An 18,212-nucleotide genomic window follows, 5' to 3' on the forward strand; every position below is an offset into this window, starting at 1 on the left:
GTAATTTTAAGGAAATTTTGCTGTTTTATATTGAATATTATTATAGATATAGGTAAACTGTAAACAGCAATAATGTTCAGCAAAGTAAGATCTACAAATAAGTCAACATGAACGAAATGGTCAATTGACCCCTGTAGGAGTTGTTGACCTTTGTAGTCAATTTTCAATCTGCTTCCTTTGTTTAATATTCACATAGACCAAGGTGAGCGACACAGGCTCTTTAGAGCCTCTAGTTTCAAAATGCTTTCAAATATTGGGAGAATTTTTGGTATTTGAGATTGAAGGGTTTACAACTTTGAAAATTGTTGAAAATCACAGTTAAATGGACATTTTTCCATACTCCTCCAGATTTTGAGCTGATTTTTGATATGTGAGACTACCATCATGTTTGTGTCCACATGTGTAATTGAAATTGCAGATTTTTCAACTTTTTGAGACAGGCCATTTGTGTCGCTTTGACACATCTAGTTTTTATTATACTTTTGAAAAAAACATGATAAAAACTTCATTTTGACAAAATATTAAAAACTTCTATGGATTTTAATTTAGACCCCAAGCCACCTTAACAGAGCTTTCTTTATACCTGAATTTTTATAGTCTACAATTGAAGGTTGCAATAGAAAATATAAAATTTTACATGACAAGCATATTAAAAAAAAAATGCTTTTTGATAATTGCTGATGAGACAATGATTTAGTATAAAACATCAAAGCTGTGATTACCTTAGCCTTATTTGGCACAACTTTTTAAAATTTTTGATTTTCAATGTTCTTCAACTTTGTACTACTTCGGCTTAATAAATATTTTGATATGAGCTTCACTGATGATACTTATGTAGACAAAACGCGCGTCTGGCATACGAAATTATAATCCTGGTACGTTTGATAACTATTAAGTACATATTTGAAATAATTCACATCTTCAGTTGTAAACCTTCCATAGGTGCTATCCAGCACTTTGATATTTTATAACCAATCTAATACATGTTTAACCCTGCCATATTATGTATGTATGTGCCTGTCCGGAGATAGGAGTCTGTAATTCAGTGGTTGTTGTTTGTTGATGTGTAACCGGTTTGTTTTTTGTTAATTTTTTTCAAAATTAGGCCATGTAGCTTTTTCTTTTTAGTTGTTTACATTTGTTATTTAGGGGCCTATGAAAGCTGACTACAAGGTATGGGTTTTGCTCATTGTAGAAGGTCCTACGGTGACATATAGTTGTTAATTTGTCATTTGGTCTCTTGTGGAGAGGTGTCAATATTGACAATCATACCACATCTTCTTTTTTCTAATAAGACGTAGTCATTTGATTTTTATGCCCCACCTACGATAGTAGAGAGGCATTATGTTTTCTGGTCTGTGCGTCCGTTCGTCCCTCTGTCCGTTCGTTCGTCCATCTGTTCGTTCTTCAGGTTAAAGTTTTTGGTCAAGGTAGTTTTTGATGAAGTTGAAGTCCAATCAACTTGAAACTAGGTATACATGTACCCTATGATATGATCTTTCTAATTTTAATGCCAAATTATAGTTTGGCCCCAACTTCATGGTCCACTGAACATAGAAAATGAAAGTGCTAAGTTCAGGTTAAAGTTTTTGGTCAAGGTAGTTTTTGATGAAGTAGAAGTCAAATCAACTTGAAACTTAATATACATGTTCCCTATGATAAGATCATTCTAATTTTAATGCCAAATTAGAGAATTTATTCCAATTTCACAGTCCACTAAACATATAAAATGATAGTGCGAGTGGGGCATCCGTGTACTGTGGACACATTCTTGTTTTTAAATGATGGAGAGTTGTCTCAATGGCACTCATACCACATCTATCTATATCTATTTAAAAACAATTCTGAATGAACGTCTGATTACTGCATAGGTTGCATATTGTAATGATTTTTTTCATTTTAACTTTTTTCTACAGTGATTAAATGTGACATATCAGGATATAATCAATTCACAATCCCATCATCCACTGATGCTGTAGTACCAGATACTGAGGTGTCATACACATGTCAACCTGGTTACCAGTTACCAGCTGGAGATTTTGGGACCAGAATATGTCAGCTCGGTGGTACATGGCCAACACCTCCACCGGCATGTGAAGGTAAGAACTATTTTTCACTCTTTGTTTTATTGCAGTAAACAGTGGACAGGTAACCAGTGTTGGGTGTACTAGGGTGAACCAATATATCCCAGCTGAGTAGTACATTAATGGCCAACACACACCCACCACCACATGTTAAGCAAAAGTTAAGCACTGGTTACCAGTGTTTTATGTACAAACTGGAACCAGAACATGTCTGTTTAGGCTCTTATATTTTCAAAATATCTTTAATTGAAATTTCTTATGTATTTTAATGTTTTTACCAAATGCCTGAAAAACTATTACAGATAGAAACTAAATCAGTAACCAGATGTATCTTTACCTTCTATAGTCTAGTGGTAGTAGATGCCATCAATATAAAAAAGAAGATGTGGTATTATTGCCAATGAGACAACTATCCACAAAAGACCAAAATGACACAAACATTAACAACTATAGGTAACCGTACCCCCTTCAACAATGAGCAAAGCCCATACCACATAGTCAGCTATAAAAGGCCCCGATAAGACAATGTAAAACAATTCAAACGAGAAAACTAATGGCCTTATTTATGTAAAAAAATGAACGAAAAACAAATATGTAACACATAAACAAACGACAACCACTGAATTACAGGCTCCTGACTTGGGACAGGCACATACAGTTCAGCTGTGCTAAAAATTAAGGATTTTTTCTACTGATAAATATTAAAAAAAAAGTAAAATCACAAAAATATTGAACTCAAATGAAAATTCAAAATGGCAAAATCAAAAGCTCAAACAAATGGATAAAAACTTTCAAATTCAAGATTGATTTTAAAAGAATAACAAAATAAGTCAATATTACTTTAATGTTGATATACATATATATTTTTAGACATTAATGAGTGCTTGACAACTCCATGTCAAAATGGAGCTACATGTCACAATGAAGAAAATGCCTATAGTTGTACATGTATGCCTGGATACGAAGGAACTGATTGTGAAATAAGTAAGTTGTGTTTCTATTAGTATCTGACAACTTTTCTTATATAAATGGTTTCAATTATGCCATTTCTGTACATTCATATAATTATATAAAGTTGATACAGATCTTGTATAGGAAAGAATCTTTTGGAGTGACTTAAAGATAAATAAAAGTAAAATCTTAAATAAAGGATGAAATAAACTATGAAAAAAATGTGTATAGATAAGGGATCATAGATTTATTCTTACAAGGATGCTCATAGCTTTTTAAGAAGGCTCTTCTCAACAGTTTATGTGACAATGAATATCATGATCCATTAAAATGTCAATCAAATCTACACCACTTCTATAATAAGGAAAGTAAAGCATAATAGAGGAAGCTCAATTAACACCAGAGGTTTACACAGGTGTTAATTGAGCTTCCTCATAACACTTTAATTTCCTTAAATTAACATAAACTGTTGAGAAGAGCCAACTTTAAAAACTCTGAGCATCCTCATAAAAATAAATATTTGATCCCTTAAACCCATGTCTTTTTAATTTACCCTTATACACTTCAATCATTCAATTTAAATGTTGAAAGCTTGTACAATTCAACAACAATTTAACAAAAAAATTCCCAAAAATTCTCTAAAAAGATTAAGAATACAAAAGTACAGTCCCCCTTTTCCATCCACAACCATAATTTGTGACACTGCATAGAACTGTTGCCATTGAGGGAAGACTTATGATTTAATATAAATAAAACGATATATCCACAAATTCACCTTGTACAGTATGATTGAATGCCAACGAGATAACTCTGCATCTTTATATTGTCCCAATGTTCAAAAAGTAAACCATTATAGGTCAAAGTATGACCTCCAACAGCTGAAGAATCTGTATATTAATCATCTTTTATGGCAGTTAAAGGCAGCAAATGTTGTTTTTTTTTTTTTTAGATATTGATGAATGTGCCACTGCTGTTTGTCAGAATGGAGCCACTTGTAATGACCTAGTTAATGGGTACACATGTACTTGTGCTGCCGGGTATACAGACACACACTGTGAAACTGGTGAAGTTTTATATTTTGTCAGCTACATATTTGTTAACTGCATGAGAATTCTGATTAAAATCAAAACAAAAAATGTTTTCCGTTATCATTTTTAGCTCATCTGACACTATAACACTATTTTGTGTTGATTTTAGAACTGTATTGCATGTTCTCACTGATAGAACTTTGAAAAATTATAGTTACACCACCCTTTATCTTCCCAGGGGAGATAGTCCTTGGGTTGTGCTGTCAAAATTATAGTTACACCACCCTTTATCTTCCCAGGGGAGACAATCCTTGGGTAGTGCTGTCAAAATTATAGTTACACCACCCTTTATCTTCCCAGGGGAAAAAATCCTTGGGTTGTGCTGTCAAAATTATAGTTACACCACCCTTTATCTTCCGAGGGGAGATAATCCTTGGGTTGTGCTGTCAAAAAAATTATTATTATACCATTCCTTTTCTTTCAAGGGAAATAATCCTTGGATTGTGCAGTTTAAAAAAAAATAATAACATTGTTTCTTTTCTTTCCAGGGAAAATAATCCAAAGGTTGTGTAGTAAAAACTGTAATTACACCATCCTTCTCTTTCCAGGGGAAGTAATCCATATATCAATTTATATAATGACCACTTTTATTTATTTTCCAGAAATCCCGTGTGAGGACCCCCAGACTATTACACATGCTAGTGCTACTGTTACTGGACTTGAGGTTGGTGATACAGTGGAATACCAATGTGATTTTGGTTACTTACTAAGTGGGAATTCTCTCCTGACCTGTGTTGTTGGACCATCCTGGGATGGAACCTTACCAACTTGTTCAAGTAGGTACCAGTTATGGTTTTCAGTCAGTGCATGTTGACATTGAACTGTTTTGAACTTGTATTATTTGAAAAATAAAGCATTTATTTGTTTGTTTTAAGGAATTATATGTACAACCTTGAATATAAATGATCAGACACCAAAATGTTGAACTTTTGTTGGACATTTAAATTAGTGATTAACTTTGCCATGACCCTTAAAGTTTACAAAAATGTGTACCACATGAATCAGGTGAATTGTTTACAAATTTTTGATTTTTATGCCCCACCTACGATAGTAGAGGGGCATTATGTTTTCTGGTCTGTGCCTCCGTTCGTTCGTTCGTTCGTTCGTCTGTGCGTCCGTCTGTACGTCCGTTCGTCCCGCTTCAGGTTAAAGTTTTTGGTCGAGGTAGTTTTTGATGAAGTTGAAGTCCAATCAATTTGAAACTTAGTACACATGTTTCCCATGATATGATCTTTCTAATTTTAATGCCAAATTATAGTTTTGACCCCAATTACATGGTCCACTGAACATAGAAAATGATAGTGCACAGGTCAGGTTAAAGTTTTTGGTCAAGGTAGTTTTTGATGAAGTTAAAGTTACATCAACTTGAAACTTAGTACACATGTTCCCTATGACATGATATTTCTATCCAAATTAAAGTTCTGACCCCAATTTTCTCGGTCCACTGAACATAGAAAATTATAGTGCGAGTGGGGCATCCGTGTACTATGGACACATTCTTGTTTTGAAATACTAAGGCTTTTCTACCTCAGGCATAGATTACCTTAGCTGTATTTGGCAAAACTTTTAGGAATTTTGGTTCTCAATGCTCTTCAACTTTGTACTTCATTTCGCCTTTTTAACTTTTTGGGATTTCAGCGTCACTGATGAGTCTTTTGTAGACAAAAGGCGCGTCTGACTTATATACTAAATATAGTTCTGGTATCTATAATGAGTTTATTGAAGAGTACATATCTTTATTTTCAGTAATTGAATGTGTAAAGCCATCTGCTCCTGCTCATACTAGTACTGGTGGCTCTGGTAAGCTGGGAGGCTTTGGTTTCAATACCAATACTAACTCTGTACCTGGTCAGTCCATCACATACACCTGTAATGCTGGCTATGAACTGACCGGTGGAGATCTAACCAGGAACTGTGAGTTAGGAGGTGGATGGGATGGACAGGAGCCTGTGTGTACAGGTTTGTTATATATTTGATGCTTATATGAATTTAACTATGTTGTGGTGATGATCCCTTTCAGGTAACATCTGGTCAGTTAAAAACTTTGAAAAATAACATTTTACTCGCACCACAGCTGTTTATTTGTTGAAAGTTAAAAGAAGATATTTTTGCATGATAATAAAGGACTATGAATCATCTAACAGTTTGCTGTATAGGTCTACAAGAGAATAATAATAGCATAGGCTATGGAAGTATATATTTCCTCAGATAAAATTTTGCAATACTTTTTTGTTAAAATGTGGATTTACCATGCTTTTTTAAAAAGAAATAATAAAATGCATGGTAATCTATGGAACATATTTATTTTAAATAATAGAAGATCGGTTTTATGATCTGCTTTATAAAAATGAAAAAAAAACTTGATTTCCTTAATATTCCAATTTTAATACTAGAATGTTCTCCCCTAGAATGTCACTAGGTTTTATCTGAAGCACCAGTTTTGTATATAAGCTTAAATCTTGACTGTTTGAAATCTGGTAGATAGTGACTTATTTGCAATCATACAACATCTCCTTATTTTCACATGATAGTATAGTTTTGTATAACAGTTTACTAAAAATTCTCATAGATTTATCGAAGTCAATATATATGTTCCTGATTGTATAAAAAAGAAGATGTGGTATGATTGCCAATGAGACAACTATCCACAAAAGACCAAAATGACACAAACATTAACAACTATAGGTCACCGTATGGCCTTCAACAATGAGCAAAGCCCATATCGCATAGTCAGCTATATAAGGCCCCGATAAGACAATGTAAAACAATTCAAGTGAGAAAACTAACGGCCTTATTAATGTAAAAAAATGATGGAAAAACAAATATGTAACACATAAACAAACGACAACCACTGAATTACAGGCTCCTGACTTGGGACAGGCACATACATCAATAATGTGGCGGGGTTAAACATGTTAGTGGAATCCCAACCCTCCCCCTAACCTGGGACAGTGGTACAACAGTACAACATAAGAAACGAACTAAAAAAATCAGTTGAAAAAGGCTTAACTCATCAGATAGACAAAAAATAAAAGTGGACATGGCCGGGTACTAATACATCCTGACACAAAAAGACACAATGAACAGATCTGAGAGTACTCGCAGTTATCTGACAGCTAGTTCAAAGCCACTAACAACTAATAAAAAAATCATGCCTCTAAGACTAAACACTCAATCCGTACACATCCAACATACAATGGATTTAGTGTAAAGACGTCATAAACAGCCAGAGAAAAATATGACCTTGTGTATGTATATCGAATTTTGTGGATAGGGCAAGGAATGTACCTTAGCGAAACATACATCTTTTGTTACAGACATTAGTCAATGAAATTTTGTATTTCATTAAATATTTGAATTTTTTGGTTCATCTAAATATTTTTAATCACATGCTCAGTGAATGCAACCGTTTGCCAACTTTAATTATATGAAGCTGATACTGTTAATCACCTGAAGGGCAAACTGGGTCATACAATCTTCAATTATTTGTTTTATAGAAATAGATGAGTGTGAAGGTATAGTTTGTGAGAATGGTGGAACATGTGTTGATGGGTTCCTGTCCTACAGTTGTGAATGTACAGAACATTTTGAAGGAACACATTGTGAAACTAGTAAGTATTTATCATCATTAAATGCTAAAGTTTGTACTCCTGTCAAAAAAATAAACAGCGTGCCTCTTTAAAAAAAAAGTTTACAGCTATCCTACTTTTAGCCACCTTATTTACTGTGATTTCAAGTTAATAGATAACAAAAAAGAAACATTGTGAAATTCAGATATTGTATGCATTTTTTATCATGATTTTTGAAAAATGGACAAAAGTGAGAGATTAATTAATGCGATTTCAAGAAAATCTGCATACAATAATTAATTGTTTGCACCTGTCCTAAGTCAGGAACCTGATGTTCAGTGGTTGTTATATATTAATATGGTTGATAAGTGTGTTTTGTTTCTCGTTTTTATATGGATTAGACCATTGGTTTTCCCGTTTGAAAGGTTTTACACTGGTTATTTTGGGGCCCTTTATAGCTTGCTGTTTGGTGTAAGCCAAGGCTCTGGGTTGAAGGCTGTACCTTGACCTATAATGGTTTACTTTTATAAATTGTGACTTAGATGGATAGTTGCACTCATACCACATCTTCCTATATCTATATCTACCAAATAACAGAAATCCAGTTCTTATTATTATGATGCTCACCCAGTAACAATAATAAAAAGCTCAAAATAATGATCTTAATTTACAGTAATGGATGTGAAATTTGTTGATCCCACTTTAATTTTACAGTGACAAGAAATAGATGACATGTCCTTTTCTTTCACCATAGAACATACTATTAACCTAACATAACTGTTTTCTTAACTGTGTAACCTTCTAGATATGAAATAAAATCCTGTGTATTGAATAACTCTCATTTTGATTTTTAGACATAGATAATTGTGTTGGTAACAACTGTGAGAATGGGGCTACCTGTGTGGACGGTCTGTCTTCATATACCTGTACCTGTGCTGATGACTTTGAAGGAGATCTCTGTGAAACTCGTAAGTTCAGTTTTTACGCTAGGAATAGTGACATTAGTTGTATTTGACAAAACCTGTGAGAATTTTGGGTCCTTAATGCTCTTCTTCTTTTTCAGAAATTGATGATTGTGAAAACAACCAGTGTCTGAATGGTGCTACATGTGTAGATGGTATAAACAGTTACACATGTACCTGTCCAGATTCACATACTGGGGAACACTGTGAAATAGGTAAGATACGGTGCTACATGTGTAGATGGTATAAATAGTTACACATGTACCTGTCCAGATTCACATACTGGAGAACACTGTGAAATAGGTAAGATACGGTGCTACATGTGTAGATGGTATAAACAGTTACACATGTACCTGTCCAGATTCACATACTGGAGAACACTGTGAAATAGGTAAGATACAGTGCTACATGTGTAGATGGTATAAACAGTTACACATGTACCTGTCCAGATTCACATACTGGAGAACACTGTGAAATAGGTAAGATACGGTGCTACATGTGTAGATGGTATAAACAGTTACACATGTACCTGTCCAGATTCACATACTGGAGAACACTGTGAAATAGGTAAGATACAGTGCTACATGTGTAGATGGTATAAACAGTTACACATGTACCTGTCCAGATTCACATACTGGGGAACACTGTGAAATAGGTAAGATATGGTGCTACATGTGTAGATGGTATAAATAGTTACACATGTACCTGTCGTGATTCACATACTGGAGAACACTGTGAAATAGGTAAGATATGGTGCTACATGTGTAGATGGTATAAATAGTTACACATGTACCTGTCCAGATTCACATACTGGGGAACACTGTGAAATAGGTAAGATACAGTGCTACATGTGTAGATGGTATAAATAGTTACACATGTACCTGTCCAGATTCACATACTGGAGAACACTGTGAAATAGGTAAGATACGGTGCTACATGTGTAGATGGTATAAATAGTTACACATGTACCTGTCCAGATTCACATACTGGGGAACACTGTGAAATAGGTAAGATAAATATTATGAGACTTATATTAAGTCATATATATACATATAGATATGACATATAAATAGCTTTAATTGTACTACCTGATCTTGATCATAATGGTGAAAAAGGTTTCAGATATAATTTGTATGTAGATACACATGTAAATTCATACTAAGGATCCATTAAAAAAGAGGTATTTCATATGTTATATGAGGTGACTTAGTCAGGAAGCAGCTTTTGTTCTTGGTAAATAACATCAGTAGTAGTTTCAACATTCAAAACAGTATCATTCCCATATAAATACAATCGATATCTGAATAAGTCAATTTTAATCAAATAGGTAATAAATATGAATTGTATTGCTTTTACAAGCTTAGATTATTAACATATGAAAGAGATAAATCTGAGTATTATGTCATCAGATATTTATCTTATATTACTTTTTTTAAAAATAGCAACTTTAAAAGAGCAAATGATACAGTGTCAGGGTAAGAAGTGGCATTGCTAACATAAAATTATATTTTTTGTAACATATTGGCAAAAATGCATTTATGAAGATATAAGTCGATGTGGTATGAGTGCCAATGAGACAACTCTCCATCTAAACCACAATTTATAAAAGTAAACCATTATATATTAAAGTACGTTCTTCAATACAGAGCCTTTGCTCAAACCGAACAGCAAGCTACAAAGATCTATAAAGGGCCCAAAAAACTACTAGTGTAAAACCATTTAAACGGTAAAACCAATGGTCTATCTATATAGAAAAACAAGAAACACTTATAAACCACAACAACAAACAACAACTACTGAACATCAGGAAAATGACTTAGGACAGGTTCAAATAATTGCAGCGGGTTTATACTATTTAATAGTCTGATTTTAAGCATTAGCTAAAAAATCAGCCCATTACAGCTTATTAGATTCCTATCTACGCCCCTAATTAGTTATTGTAATTTAAGCATATACTTCTGCTTCTATTTTAGATATAGATTTTTGTGACGGAGTAAACTGTCTTAATGGAGGTGCATGTCAAGATGGACTGTTAACATTCACATGTAATTGTGACCAAAGTACTGCATATTATGGACAATTCTGTCAAAATCGTAAGTGTCTGATTGGCATTGTCTTTTGTGAGTCATGTGGGAAGGTAATTTAAATGCTGATTTCACCAATTCTCTCAAAAGTTCCACACTTTTTATTCTGTCAGTCATGCTGGATTAAAATAGGGGTAGACAAGTTCGCTAAAAGTTTTCATCCATGATTATCAGCAAGACTTTTTTCATTTTTCTTTGGGAATAGAGTTTACTCTGAAATATATCAATTTGAGTAATAAACAAAATGCAGCTTTATGAAAAAAAAAAAAAAAAAGAAAATAACGCTCTATAAATCTGATGTTCTTGAATCTTTTGGAGTAAAAGGTGACTCCAAGCATTAGGCATTTGAGAGAGCCAATGGTGTCTTAGTACCATATCACATCAAGACCTATCAAAGTCCTATAAATTCATAAATTCTGAGATCTTGCTAATATCAGGATAAAAGATCGTAACAAATTGGAATGAACTGAGATTTATATATATGTTTGGTAGATCTAACCTGTATATAGTAACAGTCATTTTCCTAGATTTTAACATTTTGTCAATTTTTTAGTTGATGGAGCCTGGGGTGAATGGAATGACTGGTCCCAATGTTCAGCTACCTGTGGTGATGGAATAGAGACCAGTACTAGAACCTGTACCAGTCCACCACCAGAGGGAGAGGGAAGCATTTGCCAAGGAGAAGGCACAAAGACACAGGCATGCAATTTGATGGGCTGTAAATGTAAGTGCTGAAAAGAATAATAGTTAAATTAAGGATATTATTGACTGTCAATGCTGGTAAATGCAAAGACAGTTTAAAATTCAAAAATGTCATTCAGTCCAGCAAGGTGTTTTAAAAAAATGCTTAATTTTGATAAAATTAAATTTCTAAATTGTTTATGTTTCCAGTCGCACCCAAAATCATTAACAACAAATAAAAGAACAGAAACTACTTTCAAAAAAAGTATGAATAATATTGTTGTAAATTAAAATTAAACATTTAGTTTGTAATTCACTACAGGGCCATCTGATACAAATACAGGTAAGTCATTGTACTGTACTGTAGTCAAAATATTAATGGAGATGGTACATAGTTCAAATAGATTTAATACTACTAGCAGTAGAAGTTTTCTTTAGAATGTTTAGCCTTATGATCCAATATACCTATATAAGGACATGAGACAGGAGAATGTCAAACTCTCTGTATATAATAAAAAGGCAGCAAAAGAAAAAAGATAGCAAAATGTCAAGCTCACTGTAAGAGAAAAAATAAGACCAAGAATTTACAGAAGCAACAATCAATGAAGATATCAATTTCAGAAAACAATTGTTTGAATGGGATGGATTTATTTTTTAAAGTTTGATTTTTCATGTTCATTATAATATATGAGTTGAATTAATTCTTAAACCTGATTTAAAGGAAGAAAATGCACATCAACACATGACTGTGCACTCTCTACTTTTTGTTTCTATTTAACAGTCAATCTATAAAACATTTGTGATATTATTTAACAGAGTTCTGTACTGGCAAAGCTGCTGGTTCCTATGCTAATCCTAAAGATTGTACCAGTTACTATATATGTAGAGATGACTTCACTGGTGCCCTGTTGGAATACTGTATGGAGGGAGAGAACTGGGATGACACCAGTAAACAATGTGATCCTAATGCACCATGTGACAGTGAAGATGTTGGAGATGCAGATGGTAAGATATAAATATATTTTAACAAGTGCAAAGATTAAAACATTGTATGTTCAGAATATTTCAATTATGAATTGTTAAAATTACTACAAGAGCATATAAATAAAACAAAAACAAAATTAATAGAAAATAGTAAATCCACAGTACATTGTATAACAATTTTAGCCAAACTACACTGGAATCATTACTAAGGTGTATCTACTTTGAACATTATTAGAACTCTATTTGGGTAATTGTAAAAGAGAAGCCAACCAATGCAAGCATATCATGAATATAAGGTGATGTGGGGTCCAAGTATACGAGAGGCAAACAACATCAATAAAAAAAGATGTCTAGGGGTCAACAAAAAAAACAAACAAATGTTTTCAAACTTCAAAATAGTAAATGTGATAATAGAAGTCAATAGAACTTAGCTCAATCAAGCCACATCTCCATTAAATTCTTATTAATCATTATATTGTAATAAAACAAGTTTAAAGAAAATATAGGTAAAAAAAAAGGTAACACTTGGCTTCATACAGAAAAATAGGTAGTTATGAGATGAGGTGAAACATTTTATTTTGAATTTTACATAGACTGTAAAGGGAAATATTCTGGACTTTGTGTAAGGGTAGGCATGAAATATAATGAAGACAGGAAGGAAGGAAGGAAACATGAATATGTATCGTGTTACCACACTTAAAATTTTATTCTGAACAAGTCCTGTAACATGTAGATGTGTATAATACAATCTTAACTAAGATTATAGATTTTAATTATTTAATCAGTGGATGGAGGATGGTCAGACTGGTCCACTGGACCCTGCTCAGAATCATGTGGCACTGGAACCAAAGTACTAACAAGAACTTGTACAAACCCCACCCCACAGAACAATGGAGCTGACTGTGTAGGAGAAGGTTCAAAGACTGAACCCTGTGAAAGGAGTCTTTGTCAAGGTAAAGGTTTAATTTTTATCCACATGTTTCAAGTTTCAGATTCAGGTGTCAACTAAAATATTTGTCAATGACATTGCAAATTTAGGCATCTAATTTTTTTAATGCTGTAATAGAGGCAACATGTATTTGACAGAAGAAAAAATGGTTGCTTAACAAGCCAATTTAAGAGAAACATTCTAAAAGTGTTGCTACTAAAAAAAGTGTTTAACAACCTTGACTGGCTATTGACCCTTGCATGGTACTTTAATCTGTTTACTGTGGATTCATTTATTTTTCGTGGGTACCAATTCTCGTGGATTCCAGAAAATTTGCATGTTCTTGGATATCTAATTTTGTGAGTTTGTGAAAGTCTGTATAGAAGCCTAATGAAAATTTGATATTCGTTGAGCATTAAATTTCGTGGTTCACCTGTACCTATGAAATCCACGAAAAAATTGGTATTCAAGGAATAATAATGTTAATTTGGATTCTAAGTACTTAAGTTTACCATTTTTTGTACATTTTGCCTTCGAAAAGCATTTTAATCAACTTTCAGATAAATTGAGCATCTAATAAATTTAAAACTTTGCAATCACAGAATTTAACCTTGAGTCTACCAATGATTTGTTTTGTATTTCCCTAGCTGGAGGTTGTCAAGAGGTTCGATGTGAGAGCTGGCAGTATGACCAGGAGAATTGTAATGTGACTGGTATGGTACCTGACAGTCTGATCTACTCTATGGAAATCATTAAACGTTTGACCGGAGCACCATGTGTAAAGAACGAGACTTTTGGTTACAATGAACGTAAAGATATCTGGGTAGATAGTGGATGTCAGGGAGACTTCCAAGTATGCTTCATTAGAGGTAAGAAGGGAGACTTAATTGTCTTCTATAAATATGCCAGCAAAGTTCTGCATTTTGTTCTGTATAAGACAGCAATCAAAACAAAAACACCTATTTATTATTATACCAACAATACTGTAAGCCATGTTACAGTCTGTTTTCAATGACTGTCATTTTCTATGAAATATAGAAATTATTTGTTTCCAAAATATAATTATGTTGAGGGCAGTATGGGAAAAGATCTTTGCCTTTTGGAAATTAATAAATTTTCTAAGGGCTACATGTAGTCATTGATTAACCAAAAGGAGATTTTAAGCCAAATGGGAGGTAATCCTCAGATGTTTGAGATTCCATTTGACATGACTTACCAAAAGTTGAGTTGTCAGTGTTAATTCCTGACCACTTATAATTGTGTTTTACAGAGTATGACGATTGCTCACCCGCACCTTGTCTAAATGGTGCTACCTGTATAGATGGTATTGCTGATTATGAATGTACATGTACCTCAGGTTTTTACGGAGACAATTGTGAGCATGGTGAGTAACCTGTAAATATTACAAATGTTTTTAAATAGATATTAGATAGACTAGCTAGAAGATGTGGTATGAGTTCCAATGAGACAACTCTCAATCCAAATCACAATTTATAGATTTTAACTATTATAGGTCAAAGTACTGATCTGTAAAATAGACCAGTTTCCTCATAAACTTGAATTAATGATAGTTACATCTGATTGTAGACATACACATCAATAACATACACAAAAATTATATTTGATTTTAGAAATCCGCTAAAAAATTGAAATGCCTTTACGATCCCATTAAAAATACTAACTTGTAGAAATGACATAAATTAAAGAGAGACAGGACATGGGACACATTAGTCCAATAAACTACATAGTATACCAGTAAATATAAAAGTTTTGTTTTATATGTCAATGAAACAGCAACCTATCAACACAAAAAGTCAAATATTTTCAGAAATGAGCCTTAATATGCTCATGAACAAGTTTTAATCTTTGTTTACTATTTTTTGAATGCAATAATATAATTTTCCTAATACTTTAATTGCTTAATTGAAATGAACTTTATGTTAACCAGTGAGGGACAGCTGTTATGGTGTGGATTGTAACAGTGGAACGTGTGTTGTGGATCCACAGGATGCCACACAGTATAGTTGTCAATGTAACAGTGGTGCCACAGGTGACCACTGTGAAGGCATGGGTATGTCTATATATATTATTCTCTTTAGTATATTCAGATAAACTGTTGTAAGAGTGCCCTTTACTGTCTGGCATCAAATTTTACCATGATTCGTCAAAATATCCTTATCGTGATTCGTCAAAATATCCGTCAGAGTTCTCAAATAATTATCCTTGACATAATCTTGGGGAAATAATTAACGTGATTTGTCAAAATCAGTGAATTTTTTATTGTCTAAAAGAAAGTGTACCCGTTATCGTCATGCACCAAAAATTACCAGTAACGTCATTTGTCTAACTTTTTTACCATAATTCGTCATAAAAGTACCCTCATTTCGACCCTCTTGTAAGTTGGGTTGACAATTGAAAATGAGTATTTTTCTAAATTTTTCATACAATTGGATGAATTGTTTATAAATAACTAAAATAAAAGATATTCTTTAATTGAATCGATCCTATAGTAGTGCCCCATTAGAATAGTATCTAATATTCCTGTCACAATATTGTACTGAAATAAAAAATAATTAATACATATAAATTTATAAACTATGAGTAAATTTCAAGATGCATATATTTTCTACCACTGCATTCAGTGTGGTACAGTACATTCCGGTTATTTGCATAGCCTATTTGTCAGACGAAATTATGCAATAAAGCGGAGTATGCTTATATCCGAAATGACAAATTATGGAGTCAAATGACATCGATAGTGCAGATCAGCAAAGAAGAAAGATGTACGTCCATAGTCCACTTACAACATAATGAATGCTTATTTATTCTAATAAAAGTTATTTGTTACTGTCTTACATTGTATTTCATTGTGTATTCTTTCAATAAAGTTTATAAACACATTTTGTTTTTGTTTATTTATGTACCGACTTTTCCTTTACCTGAGATACGATAATAAAATTGTTCTAAAAATACATTTGTTTCTATGACCCGGATGTACAAATTAAATTGTTACGCTTTGTTTAAAACAAACTGTTTAACAATACTACACAGTTTATAATCATTGTAAACAATAATTGTGTAATGAACTGCCTTTGATATTCAGTATTTACCAACTACACAGTGATGTGACACTGTTACTTTAACACCGCTAGTTTCGTTTATGCAAAGCAGTTAACAGGTGATGGGGCCATGCACGGGTTATTTGCTGGACACGAGTGTTGAAAGTGAGAAAATATAATAATCAGAAGTTAATTTTCTTTTAGAAAAATATTAAAAAGGAAAGATTGATGTATAAAATTCTTCAACCATATATAAATGCCCTGTAATATTTAACATAAATGTAGATCACCCAAGCTGAATTACGAAATTACACATTGGATAATGATCGATAATTAGCAGGCGTTAATGTTTTAAAATGCACCCAAAATATAATCTATGAACAATGTTTGAAATCCAATCAATAATTAACACCTTTTGAGATAGAAGATCATAGAATGGTTGTGTTTTTACAACAATCAGCTGATTGACATTTTTATGACCTCGAGGCTTAAAATAGAATATGGGAAACTTTACCTGTGTACACATCGAGGCCTTTTCTATAATCATATAAACACGAAAGATACTGTTTTAAAACTTTATTTGAATAACTCACAAGTAAATGTAAAATAATAATAAAAATTATGATGCATTCAAGAAAAATATACTTACCAAATTGCCGTTTCCGGTCAAAAATCTCGTCAGTTTTAACTGAGCATATCTAGCTGGCGATTATTTTCTATGCAATAAACCGAAATGCCACTTGTAAGGCTATGCATATAACCGGACAATTTAACATTAGGTGAATGGGAAATGGTTTTGTGCAGGAGAAAAGTATGCAATTAACCGAATTATGCTATTAAGCGGTATGCAATTAAGTGGAATCGACTGTACAATATTTCTCTACTTATTGGAGACAGTTCAGCTTTTGTTTTAAAAATGCAGAACTTTTTTAATATTTTAAAATATAAATGTAGAGAATAGAAAAATATGGTATAATAATTGCACAAGTTTTGGTTGTGCAATCTGTTGACTATACATACAGTCAAATCTGTTTTAAGAGACCACTTAAGGGAGAGCAAAAATTTGGTCTTTTAAGAAAAATGATCTATAAATACAGTTTCAATCTATATGAAATGTACAACAGATTTTTTTTCTGAATACAGGTGGTCTGGTAAGTAGGTTTGACTGTACATGCATTTATGTTGTATGCACTTAATCATATCATGTGTTTTTATGGTTTCAGATACTGGTGGAATGCAGTGTAAGTAGGAAATAGAAGTATTTTGTTCAGCTTTCTTATTCAATCAGGATTTAAATAAATGTTGGGAGTAAAATTAATGATGTATCAATTATTACTGGAAAAAAATAATAAAAAGAAAAAAAGAAAATAAAAAATACTGCACTCTGAGGAAATTTCAAAACGGAAAGCACTTATCAAATGGCAATATCAAAAGCTCAAACACATCAAACAAATGGGTAACAACTATCATATTCCTGACTCGGTACAGGCATTTTCATATGTAGAAAATAATGCCTTTAACCTGGTTTTATAGCTAGCTTAACCTCTCACTTGTATGACAATTTCAAAATCAAAGCAGTAGGAATAAGGAATACATTTATATTCACAAAGAACTGTTAGTAATATTAGATTAGAACTATAACCTATAATTATAAATAATAAGATGTAGTATAAAAATTGAGAATGGAAATGGGGAATGTGTCAAAGAGACAACAACCTGACCATAGAACAGACAACAGCAGAAGGTCACCAACAGTATGCTTGCCAATTAGATAACTGTATACAAAAGATCTATTACAGTGGATGTACAATTATAGGCAGCC

General features: G+C 32.8%; 1 protein-coding gene across 1 annotated transcript in view; it reads left to right on the forward strand.

The window, feature by feature from the left end:
- The window catches only part of LOC134692241 (sushi, von Willebrand factor type A, EGF and pentraxin domain-containing protein 1-like), a 30,270-nt gene that overhangs the window by 11,807 nt on the left and 251 nt on the right, over positions 1 to 18,212 (forward strand). Inside the window, exons 18-34 of the mRNA XM_063552692.1 lie at positions 1,917 to 2,099; positions 2,955 to 3,068; positions 3,985 to 4,098; positions 4,726 to 4,899; positions 5,870 to 6,082; positions 7,621 to 7,734; positions 8,547 to 8,660; positions 8,756 to 8,869; positions 10,628 to 10,747; positions 11,292 to 11,462; positions 11,742 to 11,762; positions 12,236 to 12,424; positions 13,189 to 13,356; positions 13,979 to 14,200; positions 14,602 to 14,715; positions 15,280 to 15,402; positions 17,614 to 17,631. Coding sequence (XP_063408762.1) covers positions 1,917 to 2,099; positions 2,955 to 3,068; positions 3,985 to 4,098; positions 4,726 to 4,899; positions 5,870 to 6,082; positions 7,621 to 7,734; positions 8,547 to 8,660; positions 8,756 to 8,869; positions 10,628 to 10,747; positions 11,292 to 11,462; positions 11,742 to 11,762; positions 12,236 to 12,424; positions 13,189 to 13,356; positions 13,979 to 14,200; positions 14,602 to 14,715; positions 15,280 to 15,402; positions 17,614 to 17,631 — 2,286 coding nt within the window. The remainder of the gene's footprint in view (positions 1 to 1,916; positions 2,100 to 2,954; positions 3,069 to 3,984; positions 4,099 to 4,725; positions 4,900 to 5,869; positions 6,083 to 7,620; positions 7,735 to 8,546; positions 8,661 to 8,755; positions 8,870 to 10,627; positions 10,748 to 11,291; positions 11,463 to 11,741; positions 11,763 to 12,235; positions 12,425 to 13,188; positions 13,357 to 13,978; positions 14,201 to 14,601; positions 14,716 to 15,279; positions 15,403 to 17,613; positions 17,632 to 18,212) is intronic.

The sequence above is a fragment of the Mytilus trossulus genome, chromosome 12 (assembly GCF_036588685.1).
Source record: "Mytilus trossulus isolate FHL-02 chromosome 12, PNRI_Mtr1.1.1.hap1, whole genome shotgun sequence".
NCBI classification, from domain to species: domain Eukaryota; kingdom Metazoa; phylum Mollusca; class Bivalvia; order Mytilida; family Mytilidae; genus Mytilus; species Mytilus trossulus.